This window comes from Pempheris klunzingeri, chromosome 1, assembly GCF_042242105.1.
Source record: "Pempheris klunzingeri isolate RE-2024b chromosome 1, fPemKlu1.hap1, whole genome shotgun sequence".
Taxonomy (NCBI): Eukaryota; Metazoa; Chordata; class Actinopteri; order Acropomatiformes; family Pempheridae; genus Pempheris; species Pempheris klunzingeri.
In genome coordinates, this window is record NC_092012.1 from 2,701,211 (window position 1) to 2,716,359 (window position 15,149).

Below are 15,149 nucleotides of genomic sequence, written 5' to 3' on the forward strand. Positions count from 1 at the left end.
AATTAGAGAGAAAAGCAGCAAATGTTCACATTGAAGAAGCTGGAACCAGTAAATGTATTTATGTGAAAAATGACAAACAATTATTAAACTGACAAATTACTTTTATAAACTGTTGAGTAGTTTAATTTAAAACAAAATGTACTTTAAATTTAGTTTTTTAGTTTCATAAAGTAACTTAAGCTGTCAGATAAATAAGTCCAGTCAAAAGTAACATGACATGAAAAGTACTTTGACTTTTTTCTTAAATTAACAGATAAATTTTTTATTTAATAATTAAGATTTTTTTAATCAATAGTTGGCAACTTTGGAATCAGAACTTTGACTCTGTGGCAGCTTCTCAAATCTTCGTTCCTCCTGTGACAGTAAACTGAATTTCTTTGGATTGTTAACAAAACACTTTGAGGACGCCATCTTGGTGTTTTCCAGCCGTTTGACTGTTTGATGGACTGAACGAGTAAATCGATTAAAGGAGAAAATAATCCACGATGTAAGTGATCGTTAGTAGAGTTTCTTCAATAAAAGTCGGACACGCAGGCGTCTTTAAATAAAAATGGTTTATTCTCTTTCAATATAGCTTTTGTTCTATCCATAGCAGAAAAGAGCCTCCATGCCACTCAGTGCTAAAACCTGGAACCGGATCTCAGGTCACCACAGCATCGTAATGAATAATAACGTCTTTACAGCACAACACCGGCTTGATACTGATCCAACGACAGTCACTTTGCTCATTTTAAAAACAGGCCGAGGGGGAGGGGGAGGAGGAGGAGGAGGAGGGAGAGGAAGAGGAAGGGGGGAGGAGGGGGATCAGATCTGACCTCAGATCCGGTTTATCTGCGACTCAGACCAAGCCGCGCAGATTCCCGGGCTTTGTTGGGAGAAGTTTAATCCGTGCGTGTTTGTGTTGTGTTTGCTGCAAAGTTGACATCTTGCTCCAGTATGGCTGTTGATGTGGAGGCAGAGGGTTCTGCCACGAAAAAGGTCACAAGTTGAGGTAACAAAGATTCTTCCTGATTGGACAGAGGAGCAAAAAAAAAACCAAAAACACAGGTGAGATACTGATCAAGTGGTAGATTTCCTCACTGTAAAGATATTAGGAGTGTAACACATCATGAAGGGGATGAAAATCGGTTTTAAGTCAGTTGTGTGTGAAATTGATTTCTTCAGTATGACGCCGTGTGACGAGCAGGATGAACACACAGCGAGCGGCGTCGTTATCGCAAAACAAACCCCTGCAGGACGATTCCAGAGCGTCCGGCGTCACCGGGTCAGGGTTCGATTTGCAGTAATGGCGGCACTCGCTGTGCGTTCTCGCCTTTCTTAGCCTCCGATAGAAATGTCAGTATAACACAGGAGATGCAGTGAACTCGGTAGAGAACGTATCGGCCATGAACAGACTGTACGGAAGAAGTGGACGAAGCCACCATGACGTTTGCTGCTGGATTTGTGGTCTTTACCATCTTGGTTTTGTGAGCAGGTAGCCCCGCCCTAAAGCCCCTCCACCTCTTCCTGGTCCATCTTCCTCTAAATGGACCATAATTTCCTAAATGAACATCCTGCTGTGCTGAAGAAGACTGAAAACTAGAGACTGAGGCTCATTTTCTCATTGACTTCCATCCAATCATACTTCTGTTTGGAGCCAGTGGAGTCGCAGGATGCTCTTCAGCATCGGCTTCACTTTTCTAGGTCCACTTCTTTCATACAGTCTGATTCTGTACCAGTCAAATGAACACATGCACCGCACAAGTTTACTGGTTAGCAGCGTTGTTAGCTAGCTAGCGCGCTAATGGCTGCACTGATTCTTGGGTAATTTATCCTGACTGGAAGTGTGGAAGCTAGTTAATGTTAGTTTGGTTTTCTCGATCTTTTCAGTGGATGTGGAAAACAACAAAGCTTTGAATCGGCCAATGAAATCAGTCCTGAGAGCCTGTGGGGGCGTGGCTTTAGCAGAGGGGCGTCAGGAACATTAGCATAATTCTGCTGCAATTCATTTTCAGATGGATTTTATTTGTACAAAAAAGCTCTGAAGTAACCTGGTATGTCAAAGTTATTTAAGCATCACTTTACAAAGAACACGTCACTAAAGAAACGCTACAAAAATGTTCAGAACCGGCAGAGTGCATCTTGTTTTGCCGCCGGCGTTACCTGCTCTCTGGTTATCATGTTGCATTGGAGCTGCTTATGGCCTTTGTGCCGTCTGTGTTGGCGTTTGCGTGTTCCTTCACCACAGGATCTGAGGGGCGAAGACGACACGTCAACCACAAAACAAACGAACACAAAGAAAACGGGAAACAAAAACAGGAAATGAACACAGGTACGTCTTCGTTCTGCCGCCTGAAGTGATGAAACGACTGGTTTTAACTGAGACTGAGAGTTAAGTTTATATTTAAGCAGCCAGAACGAGACAAGACATTTAAAAAGATGTACTGGTTATAATTATGTGTCATTTGTCATGATGTTAATACTGAAAAGGAGCTGCTGTTCTTCTCTCAAGAATGTTTAAAGACTCAGTTTACCTGTTAATCCACTGACATTTACATCTGCATATAAAATATTTAAAAAATACAATAATGACGTTGTCAGGGGGGTAAATGAGAAAAACTCACATATTTTCTGAGATTAAAATGGTAAATTTGCAAGATAAAACTCACAAACTTACAAGAAAAAAAAACAAAAACTTGAATAGTCTCTGAGATTATTAACTCACAAATTTAGGAGGAAAAAAAACAAAACACTTGGTTTTTTGTTTAAGGAACCACATGACCGCGCTGCTCGCCCTGGATGACAACAACAAATAATACTTTGATCATATAGAAATAAGGAAATATTAGTGATTTTAGCTCAGAGTTTCTTCTCAAATTATAAAGTCAAAAATGTACGAAAACAAAACTCAAATTTCCGACTTTAACCTTAAAAATATAGATCCTTTTCTCTAAATATGAACCTTTACTCAGACTGAGTGACGACCAGCACCCTATTTTTCTGTTTATTTAATGAGCCCCGGTGGTTTTGGCAGGCGATACTCACAGAAGTATGGGTGCTGCATGGCCTCGGCTGCTGTCAGCCTCTGCTGGTGGTCGTAGCGCAGCAGCTTGTCCAGCAGGTCCAGAGCCTCCGGACTCACCAGGTGCTGGTTCTCCGACTGGATGAACTGCTCCCAACGCTTCCGCGTTTGCCTGGACGCAAACCGCCAACGATCAATACGACTGAACCTGGAACTTACTCTTATTTCTATTGAATTAAAGTGATGGCTGAATGCTCAGCTTTGGATCAATGAATGAAGCTTTAAATGAGGAAATAACTGATAAAAGAAAAGGTGATTGCACCTGATTAAAGTAGGTCCACTAAAAGTGCTTGTTTTTGTCACCGACAGGCTCAGAGTGTTATTCTGAGTGTGTGACAACATTATTGAAAGGACCTCTAAAGAGATTAACAAAATTATCTCTCAGGTCTAGCAACAAACAGTCGTTTTATCGCTTTCTTCAAACACACCAGACTTCATTGAAAAAAACAGTAATTTTACACAGGAGTTGCTTTTCTACAGCTGCTTCGCTTGGTTAGTTTGTTTGTGTTATTATGTGACTTTAATGTTTTAAAGGGTTAGTTCTTATCCAACATAGTATTTTTGTAACACACAATAACACAAACAAATTAACAGATTGAGGCAGCAGTACACCAGCTGCTTCAGTGTACTACAAGGTAAAATTCCTGTTTTTGTCAATGGAGTCTGGTGTGTGTGCAGAGAGCGATATAAAGTCTGTTTGTGGTTAAACCAAAAGGATCTTCCAGGTCTCTCTCTGTAGGGATCCTTTCCATAATGCTGCCACACACTTAGAATAACACTCTGAGCCTGTCAGTGGAGAAAAGAAGCACTTTTAGAGGATAAACTAGTGGATGAGGGGCAGCCATTGCAGACCAATATATATAAAATAGGTTTAGTCTTCAGTTTCAAGCGTTTTGAAAATATCCGAGTGAGTTTCCTGATACTCACTGTCCCAGCAGGTCTTTGAAGCGAGTGTCCAGCTCTATGTGATACTTGTGCAGGTAGCCGAAGAGCTCGTCTGTGCCGAGAACCTTCGCGATGCGGACCAGCTGGAAAACAACATGCACGCACGTTTAATACATTAGTTCAGGGTTCAGAAAGCTTTTTAAGAGCAAAATACAAGCATTTCTAAAGGTAAACCAAATTATTTCCAGACTCCTGAAGCCTTTATTGTCACATCTAGAACTGTGAAAGATAAAGAATTAAATAATAATACTAACAGCTGGTACAGTAAATTAATTGAGATAATAAATTGTTTGATTATTTAATTACTGCTAAGGTTTACATGAGCGAATCAAGCATGTTCCACACTTTAAAGACTTCGTATGAACCCTGTAAAGTTACATACAGAGGATACATTTTGATATAATGACCATGGTTTGGTCATTATGAACAAATAAGCAATATTTTGTGTCTATTTTTTTATGATTGTTATATTGACACACCAGACTCCATTCAGAAAAACAGCAATTTTACCTCACAGAAAACAGGAGCTGCTGGTATGCTGCTGCCTTGGTGGGTGAATTTATTTTGTGTTATTGTGTCTTTCAAAACTATTGTGTTAGATTTCAAACATCCAAATCTGCACAATAACACAAACTGACTAACTAATAGAGGCAGCAGTAGACCAGCAAACCTCAATTTTCTGTGAGTTAAAAATACTGTTTTTGTCAATGGAGTCTGGTGGCCTTGAAGAGAGCGATATCACGGCTGTTAATTTGCGGAGGATGCAGATGTTTATCTGGCTGACTTACCTGGTCGTAGTTGTCCTGGCCGTGAAAAAACGGTTCCTTCAGAAAGATCATGCTGGCCAACATGCAGCCTAGACTCCACATGTCCAAACTATAGTCATACATCTGAGGAAAACAGGAGAAAATAGTCACACATGAAGAAATATTCAAACAAAGTCAGAGACTGTGCTGTTTCTTTTTCATCTCCAAATAAGTACCTGATAGTCCACTAGCAGCTCAGGGCCTTTGAAATAGCGGGAGGCCACCCTGACGTTGTATTCCTGAGCGGGATGGTAAAATTCTGCCAAACCCCAATCTATAAGACGCAGCTGTGACACGGAGAGAAAACACTCATTAATCTGGTTTATGTGAAATATTACAGCCCAAACTGACGGCTGGAAAATCCCCTAAACACAAAGAATTAAGAAATATTACTTCAGTTTCAGCTTACAGGAAGCCTGAGAATATGGACCCAAACACTAAGTTAGTAAATGCTAACATCTACGACCTGCAAATCACCAAAGACCCTTAAAAAAAAAAAGTACTCGATGGTCTCAGACTTTTATTTTATCAGTTTAAACATGGATTAAATAGGGAAGAGCCTTCAGGAGCTTTTCTCTAAAATAGAAACATGATCATCCACTTTGTTCCTGTTCATTAAAAACAAAGAGAAGAGCCACTTTAATACATCAGAATAATATTATGAATCAAATTATTGATGCCGCTGATTCAGGATCTTATGAAAAGTCACAAAGTGTAAATAACACGACCAGAAACAGTCGTTAACTTGCTCTCTTCAAAGCCACCAGACTCCATTGACAAAAATAGTAATTTTACCTCATAGAACACAGGAGCTGCTTCCACGATCAGTTAGTTTTTTTTGGTGTTATTGTGTGTTACAAAAATAGTGTCGGATCCAAACTAACCTTTTTCTAAATGTCAAAGTCACACAATAACACAAAGAAACTAACTGATCGAGGAAGCAGCTCCTGTGTTCTATGAGGTAAAATCACTGTTTTTGTGAATGGAGTCTGGTGTGTGTGCAGAGAGCGATATAACGGCTGTTTGTGGTTAAACCAAAAGGATCTTCCAGGTCTCTCTCTGTAGGGATCCTTTCCATGATGCTGTCACACACTTAGAATAACACTCTGAGCCTGTCAGTGGATCAAACAAGCACTTTTAGTGGACCTACTTTGATCAGGTGCAGTTGCCCCAAAGGATTAAATTACTGCCATTGTAGCTCGTTTTGCAGCTGCAGGCAGTTCAGCAGCTCCGCCAATAAAATAAATAAATAAATAAATACAACAGGGCCGAGCTTTAAAAGTTCTCCTTTAAACTTGCTCACCCGTTCCTACTGTGTATTAGGGTTGATCATAAGTACAAACAAAATAATCTTCTTACTCGTGTGCTGTGTAATTCAAAACAAACAAACCTTTCTGAGCTGGTGGTCGATCATCACGTTGTGGGGCTTCACGTCCCGGTGCATGATCCCCATACTGTGACAGTAGTCCAGAGCCTTAAAGAGGACACAGACACGTGGTTAAGCTCCACAGCCAGACTATACTGTCTAACCATCATCTGTTCTGTGGCGCTGCTCCAGTTTCCTCTTCTCATTTCGTCGCCAACAAGGACACGACCTCCAGACTATTTTCATTATCAATAAATCCCTTGATTGTATTTTTTGACCTGATTAATCGTCTGTTTTATTAACTATGCAGCGCAGAGTTCCCACTTTAAAGGCCTGTTTCCCTCAAACGCAGAGCGAATTTTTCTCACGGGGGAATTACGCAATTTCGGCAGGTGACGCGAAAGAGAGAGACGGCGCTGATTGGACGTCCTGATGTTAAATCAAACATGGAGCCGAGCCGGAGCTCTGTGACACAAGTCGACACACTAAAGACAGACGGACAGGAGAGGAGCGGGCAGGAGAACAGTTGGGCTACTTGTTAAATCCTGAAAATGTGCGTCCGTTGCATTTTTCTATGAAGGAAGTTCGCAGAAGCAAAACACGGCGTCCTAAGAGCAAGAAACTCAAACGAGCATCAGCTGACAAATTTAGTTGTGTCCAAAGCTTCTGCTCGTTTTGAGCCGAACTTTTCCGGTTTCTGTCGCTCTGAAGGTGCCGTAATAGACGAGGATCAGCTGATTGTGACGTTGAAATGAGGAGTTTTCTGTACGACAGCTCCTCGTTGGATGGAGCTCACAGAGAGCAGATATCCATCATGTCACATCGTGTCGGCTGGATCGGCTCATTTCCTGTAGAGAAACGACTGAATATCAACAACATAAAACAGTCTGATCAGCTGGTAGCTACGGGGTTTGTTTCCACGGCGACGACAGCAGAAACACATATTTGACGGACTCTGATGGTGCGATGGGACCATCAGGCGCTCTGCTGCGATCGGGTTTAACCAGGAGGCGAATATACGCTTAGCTGGTTCGGTTTGTCGGCTTAAGTCCTGACTTTTCCACGACAAACGTTTCCACGACCTGTAAGTAGAGCACGTTCAGATCAGGGATCTCAGACTCCAGTCCTCGAGGTTTCATGTACGTGGTAACGTCCAGCGACCCTGACAGGATGAAGGTCTAGAAATCACCACGATGGCGTTCGCTTTACACGAACGACCGACTCGCTGTAAGTTATCCTGCTCATTACACGTCAGCTTACTGTAGAAATCAATAACTTGAGACAAAACATTGATTTATAAATGATTTCGTCGCTTCCTCCCATAACTGTTATACTGAAATAACTGTAGATTAACTTTAACTAACCAATCAGAATCGAGTATTAAACAAACCTGAGTAATAAGTAACCAATCAAAACGCACGTGAAACCAACAAAGAAGAGAATTAACAACATTAAAAAATGTTGGTTTGGAGAATAAACAAGTTTTATTTATCTATTTTTTTTCTTTACGACATAAAATTATCTGACTTTACATCTTCAAACCTATAAATGATCCATTTCCAACTTTCTGAGCATTAACGTCACACTTCTGCCGCCTGTCAATCACAAAGACGCAGCACTGCGATGCTTTTTATTTTAAGAACGGTGACCGAACAAATAATTAAAAGATGTTTTTACCTTGAGCAGCTCATACATGTAGTAACGGATATCGTAGTCTGTCAGCTTCTGGTAAAGCTCCTGTGGAACAACATGAAGACGTCCGTGTATAAAACATCCAGAAGAATCATCAGCTGCATGATGTCTACACACGTATACATTAGCTGCAGGGTTATGCGTGTTATTAATAATGGATAATCAATGGCTTTGGGCATGAATGGTAACTCTGCTGCTAGTTCAGCATGTATGATGTCGGCCAAACTCAAGTACCTTAAAATCTGTGTTATTGATGCACTCAAAGACAAGCGCTGGTGTTCTGGACTGCAAAGAGAGGAGGGACAACACAAGGCTTAACGGAGGGGAACAGCAGGTAGGTGGAGATCATTATCACTGCGTGGACACACACACACACTGTACTCTCACTCTCTCACACACACACACACACACACACACACACAGAGATGACTGGATTACTGCTGCTGACATGCCGACATGCAGCAAAGTGACGGCGGGACTCGAACTCACCACCGGGTCTTTGACCGTGTCAACCAGGCGGATGATGTTGGTTCCCCCGCGGAGGTTTTCAAGGATTTTGATTTCACGTTTGATCTTCTTCTTCTTGACGGGCTGTGGTTTCAAACACATTCAATTTAACCGCAATTCACATAAAATTAAGTAAGAACCAAGCTTTCGACACCTAAACACATAAAAAGAGTATTTTAAAAGGATAACTAAGGCATTTATAAACTCTGGCTGTATTTTTTTTACATATTGTGAGCTCAAAAAGTGATCCAGTAGATCACCTCAGTCGGCACCTGTGGACAGTTTCCAAGCAGATTACAATGGCCGTTCTATAATCCTTTTAGTCGATTGAAATCATCACAGTAGGTCCACTTAAAGTGCTTGTTTGATCCACTGACAGGCTCAGAGTGTTATTCTAAGTGTGTGACAGCATTATGGAAAGGATCCCTACAGAGAGAGACCTGGAAGATCCTTTTGGTTTAACCACAAACAGCCGTTATATCGCTCTCTGCACACACACCAGACTCCATTCAGAAAAACAGCAATTTTACCTCACAGAACACAGGAGTTGCTGGTCTGCTGCTGCTTCGATTGGTGAGTTTATTTCTGTTAATGTGTGTTACACAAATATTGTGTTGGAGCCAAACTAATCCATTAAAACGCCAAAGTCACAAAATAGCACAAATAAACCAACTGATCGAGGCATCAGGTCGAGCAGCAACTCCTGTGTTCTGAGAGGTAAAAATACTGTTTTTGTCAATGGAGTCTGGTGTGTTTGAACAGAGCAATATAACGGCTGTTTGTGGTTAAACTAAGAGGATCTTCCAGGTTTCTCTCTGTAGGGATCCTTTTCAAAACAAAAACTTAATGTGAGTCGTTTCACAGAGGCTTGAAAACGTCATTTTAAAAAGGGCTATGTTTGAGTTAAGGCTTAAATTGTGTCACACTTTACAGACAATAATATTATCTTAATAATAATATTTATGATAACGGTGATTGCAAAATTGCAAGTTTGTGGGCTTTCATGACATTTTCTGCAATATTCAGAGAGATTCTGTTGATTTGGAGAAAATCAAAATCATTTATCTGTTGTTCTAATAGTAAATAACTGTAGCTGCTTTTCTATTGTCCCTTTGCATTTACCAGCATTAGACCAGCAGATGTCCCCACGGTGTGATGTGGGACTGCAGAGCTTTAATTCATAAAGAAAGTGACGACTGACAACGGCTTGTCTTGGACAGCAGCGTCGTGAAAAGTGTCACAGACGAATGCAGCGCTGGAAACAAGAGTATTTACACTGGAGAGATGAGATGAACTCCTGCTGGTGAGTCAACACACCCAAATCTGAGACACACTTCATGGTGTCCGACTCAACCAGCTTTGAGAGGAAATAAAAGCAGAGCTCGGTCACCAGTGGGGCTGCTCCACTGTGGCAAACACCACAAATATATATGTATTATTTAAAATGGTCACTCGCTGACTTTGAAACTTTTAAATAAAGCCTGTCTTTTTAATAGTGGATTTCCTTGAACTCAATTCATCTTGTTAAGAAATGTAAAAAAATTTGAAAGATAAATACAGTAAATAATAATAATAAACATATACGACACGAAGGAAGGCAACAACAAGCAACAGAAGAAGTATATGAGGATTACCTTGAGGATTTTCACCACCACCTTTTCATTGTTGGTCACATTTATGGCCTCGAATACTTCACTGTACTTCCCTCTGCCCAGTTTACGCACCAGCTGATAGTTGTCTTGATTGCTGAGAAAAGAGAGGAAAGATTTAGCGGTAATTAAACAAGGGGAATCAATTTGACTGAGTATGGTGTCATTTTATGTTTTACATGTTAAAGGATAAGTTTGGTATTTTTTTTAAACCTGGGTTCTTATTTTTTCATATTTTCAAGTGCTTGTTTTAGCCACTGATTCTAACTCAGAGTGTTGACAGCATTATGGAAAGGATCCCTACAGAGAGAGACCTGGAAGATCCTTTTGGTTTAACCACAAACAGCCGTTATATCGCTCTCTGCACACACACCAGACTCCATTCACTAAAACAGTGATTTTACCTCACAGTACACAGGAGTTGCTGGTCTACTGCTGCTTCAATCAGTTAGTTTGTTTGCGTTAGTGTGTGTTAGACAAATATTCTTTTGAATCCAAAATAACCCTTTAAAAACACCAGAGTCACACAAGCAACACAAACAAACTAAACGATTGAGGCAGCAGCAGACCAGTGACTCCAAATAAAATTCCTCTTTTAATCAATGTAGTCTGGTGTGTGTGCAGAGAGCGATTTAACGGCTGTTTGTTATTAAACCAAAAGGATCTTCCAGGTCTCTCTCTGTAGGGATCCTTTCCATAATGCTGTCACACACTTAGAATAACACTCTGAGCCTGTCAGTGGATCAAACAAGCTCTTTTAGTGGATCTACTTTGATCAGGTGAGGCTGCCCCTAAGGATTATATTACAGCCTGTTTCACAATTCCAAAACTTTTTGTACTTTCTAGTCATTTTTAACCCAAAAAAATGTAAAAATGGAATAGGGCCCAGGTTTAGAAATTCTGTAGTCCTCTTTTAGAACAGTTTTACAAATTAAAACTGCAGAGACCAACGAGCCACGCTGATGTAGAACAACTGTACCTCCAGTTTGGCACGTGTGCATCGTAGTCCCAGTACTCTCTGTTCTTCTGTGTGTTGACATCGGTGTACACCCGAGCCTTGCTGCTGGCCGGCGTGGATCCGGGCATCGCTAGCTTTGCGGCTCCGTGTCGAGGACCGTCACCCCCCTCTGAATACTTCTTGGCTCGATACTGGAAGGCAGCACACCGACTCTGCAGAACACGCGGCTCTATGATCCCCGTGCTGCGCTTACCATGGGCTTTGGCTGCTTGCGCCCTCTGATGAAAGGCGTCAGGCTGGTCTGACGCAGCTGTTGTGCAGACGGACAGAGCTACGATGACTGAGTGCGTGAAGCCCCTGAGCAGGAAGTTGATGGGCAGGATGGGACGAAGACCCGCCAGCTGCAGGAGGAGAGAGAGGAGGCAGGGGACAGAAATTCAGATTAAAGGATGCCTTAACAATGAGGCTGAAGCTGGCTTCTGATGGAGGGCAGAAACTAATGAGCCATTCCATTACTGACTCAACTGAAGATTATTTTCTCCATATTCTGTATGGTGTACTAAAAAATATAAGCTCCCTCAGCCCAAAGTGATACATTCAAATTCCTTGTTTTTTTGACCATCAGCACAAAAGATATTTAAATTACCGTCATATTTGACAAAAAAAAAAGCATCAAACACTATTTTACAAATAGTTGCTGATTCATCTCCCACCAGTAATCAATGCGGCTCAGCTTATATGAGTCTCTGTTGCCGTTTTAAAGGACCATTTCAGATTATTTGAAGTGGGGTTGTATGAGGTATTCACAGTCAGTGGGGGTCGACTTGGAGGAGCATGCAGGAGCCCCAACACAGATGCTAAGGAAGGTATTGCTGTGGATGAAGGCAGCATAAAAACAAACTGATTTTATCTACCTAAAAGGTTAACATCAGTTCATCAAGTGCCATATTTTGAATATTTTGACCGCTTCAAGTTGCTGTCAGAAAGCCCTTTAGATGGGCAACAGTAGACGTTCTCTCTTTGTCGAAGCCACCAGACTCCATTCACAAAAACCATAATTTTACCAGACAGTAATTTTAACAGAGCACAGGAGTTGCTGGTTTACCGCTGACTTGATTGGTTAGTTTGTTTGCATTATTGTGTGATTTTGGTGTTTTAAATTATTAGACTAGATCAAAATGTCATGTTGGTTCCCTGGTTGAGGCGTCTGTAGCAGAACAAACTCCCGTGCTCTGCAAGGCAAAATTACTGTTTTTGTCAATGGAGTCTGGTAGAAAGAAAGAACGGTTTCAATTCTCCATCTAAAGTAAAGCAGTAAAAATATTCTTAGTACAGAGTTCACATAGCACTATAGAGTACTAATGTGGGTAAAACACCTACTATGGGGAACCACTCTTCCAAAGAATGAGATGGCGCTGATTTTTCTCCTTGGACTGGGTCGACCAGAATAACCACTGGTCTTCAACATGTCAAAGCTGAGCTAGATAAACACCACACCTGTCACACAGGACAAACAGCTGGTGACAGGTGTGCTGGAGTCCTGTCAATCAGCCCGTAACCCTGTCAGAACCAGCTCCCCTAAACCATTCATTTATTTATTTTATTGGACTTCATCTGATTTAAAACCATATGTGGGTAAACTTGGACACTCTAGAGACTTGTATCAGAATTATTCTGTTACTGAGAAGAGATAAAGGGGCAGTCTCACAGCTTTTTCTGCCATCCAGACAATATTTAAATTGATCCAGATCAAATAACACTGTGTTTACAACTGTACAGATTTGTGAAACCATTTTTTATTGAGCGTTTCGCTGCATTTTTTCCATCCAGATGACACCAAACAACGTGGAAACCAAATACAACGGCATTTACACCTTTTAAACCCGAACTTGACGATCATGAATACTCTAAAAATCCTGTTTCAGGTTGCTGCTAATCTTTTCCCTCTTCCATCCAGACCACAACAGACCAGAACCACGGTATTTAAAAAAGGCAAACCTGGACTATAAAGACTATAAAACCCCATTTTAGGTCTCAGCTTAATTTATTCCTGGAAAATGGATAAAAAAGGGCAATTCCACTGTTTTTCCCCATCTAGAAAACATCTGACTTAATCTAGATCAAACGCCACCTTAGTTTTTAAACCTGAACATGGCTACATGTTTTCTCCATCCAGATCACAACAGACCAGGTGCAGACCCAAAGACCATTCACACCTGTCACACCTGTCTCAGATTCACACAAATGCTCTAAAGAGTTTTTAAACCCCAGTTTTATAATTATTCTATTATTAGAAGGGGAATTTCACAGCTTGTCCTCCATCTGGACCACAACAGAAAGGGTGTAGAGCAAATACCACAGTGGAAACCTGGACCAGATCCACATGGATACCCTAAAAACCCACTTTCAGTCTTGTAAAAACCTTTATTTGTTCTGTGAAAACAGACAAAATGGTGATTTCACTGCATTTTTTTGCATCCATACCACAACAGACCAGGAGAAAACCAAACACCACTGCATCTACACCTGTCAGACATGACACACAAATGATCTAAAGGGTTTTTAAACCCCAGTTTCATAATTATCCTATTAAAGAAAAGGGATTAAAAAAGGGAAATTTCACTGCTTTTCATCCAACCAAACAACATTTGACTTAATCTATTTCAAATACCACCATATTTACTCTTGTAAATTTGGCACATGGCTACAAATTAAGACGCCACAGCCTGTTTTCAGATCTGTGAAACCTTTATTTAGCGGTCAGATCCAGATTTGTAGACCGCAAAAAGGAACAACTCCACAGTTTTTACCCTCCATCCAGACCACAACAGACCAATACCACCGTAGTTAGACTTGACAAACCTGGATCAGATTCACATGGAGACTGTTTAAAAACAGGTTTTGGGTTTTCTGCTATATTCATTAATTAAAAAATAAATAAATAAATGTATAGAAGGGCAATTCCGCAGCTTGTTCTCCATCCAGACTACCACAGAAAGGGTGTCGACCAAATACGACTGAGGAAACCTAAACCAGATTCACATGGACTACCTAAAAAACCCTGTTTCAGGTCAGGCTGGTTTGGTCATTTACACTTGTCACACCTACATCAATGCTCTAAAGCTTAATCCCCATCTTTATGATTATTTTGTTCTCCATCTGGACCACAACAGACAGGGTGTAGAGCAAATACCACAGTGGAAACCTGGACCAGATCCACATGGATCCTCTAAAAAAAACACAGTTTCAGGCTTGTAAAAGATTTATTCAGTCAGTATAAAAACAGGTAAATGGTGATTTTACAGCATTTCCTCCATCCGGACCACATTAGCCCAGGCCTGGGGCAAAACCCTCTGGACTTGGACCAGACACACCTGGGCCAGAGCACCGTGCAGACCCTCAGGTGCTCCGTGTGATGGTGCATCTCCTCCACAAACCCACAGCCCGTTTTAACATGATCCCCAAACTGTGTGTGGAGCCCGTCACGACACGTCCGGGGCCTTTTCCACCACATACCCAAACCCACTACCCCCAACTCCCGTGGGAGAGTCGAGTTAGCGTTAGTCTGGCTGGTTAAAACCAGGTTATATTAACATTCAAAGCGGTTTGGGAGGGCTAGCACCATTTACGATCATTTCCTCTAACCAGCTAGCTAAGGCTAGTTACGGTGACCTAGCTTAGTTAGCAAAACACAAAAATCACAAAATCTGACTCTTAAATGCGCACACACATGCCAACATAGACCCGAAATCGGTGTGTTTTAAATAAAATAAACATTTATAGGGTGCAGGCTGTGCATTAGTGTCGATATTTGTGAAATGCGAGATCAATAAGGAGGCTAAAGTTAGCCGGCTAACCTCGTCGCAGAAACACCGCAGCTCAGAGGAAGTCCGCCCGACATGAACGTTAGCCTGTTAGCATCCAGTTAGCATCCAGTTAGCGGCACCGTTGTTCTCCGCGGAGCAGCGCGGCTCCACCAGGCTGGGAGCGGCTGGGAAAGTGTGCAATGTGAGCGGCTATCGGCGGTGTAGTGGTTTCCTCGGATGGGTGGCGGTGCTTCATCCAGCAGCGGCTCGTTAGCAGAACCAGGATGAGCTTCCCTTTTGCGGTAAACATCACCCGGAAGTAAATGCAGAAGCTCAGCGGCCCGAAATCTGAACAACTG

At 41.6% G+C, this 15,149-nt stretch overlaps 1 protein-coding gene across 1 annotated transcript; it reads right to left on the bottom strand.

The window, feature by feature from the left end:
- Window positions 1-537: 537 nt before the first annotated feature.
- Window positions 538-15,070, bottom strand: csnk2a2a (casein kinase 2, alpha prime polypeptide a). Its single transcript, XM_070846195.1, has 13 exons — window positions 14,842-15,070; window positions 11,006-11,385; window positions 10,012-10,123; window positions 8,360-8,461; window positions 8,105-8,155; window positions 7,856-7,915; window positions 6,203-6,286; window positions 4,989-5,099; window positions 4,795-4,896; window positions 3,989-4,089; window positions 3,025-3,173; window positions 2,143-2,230; window positions 538-1,007 (listed from the first exon to the last, which is right to left on the bottom strand). The coding sequence occupies exons 2-12, from the start codon at window positions 11,110-11,112 to the stop codon at window positions 2,157-2,159; spliced, it is 1,053 nt and encodes a 350-aa protein (XP_070702296.1). The 5' UTR covers window positions 11,113-11,385; window positions 14,842-15,070; the 3' UTR covers window positions 538-1,007; window positions 2,143-2,156.
- Window positions 15,071-15,149: the final 79 nt, after the last annotated feature.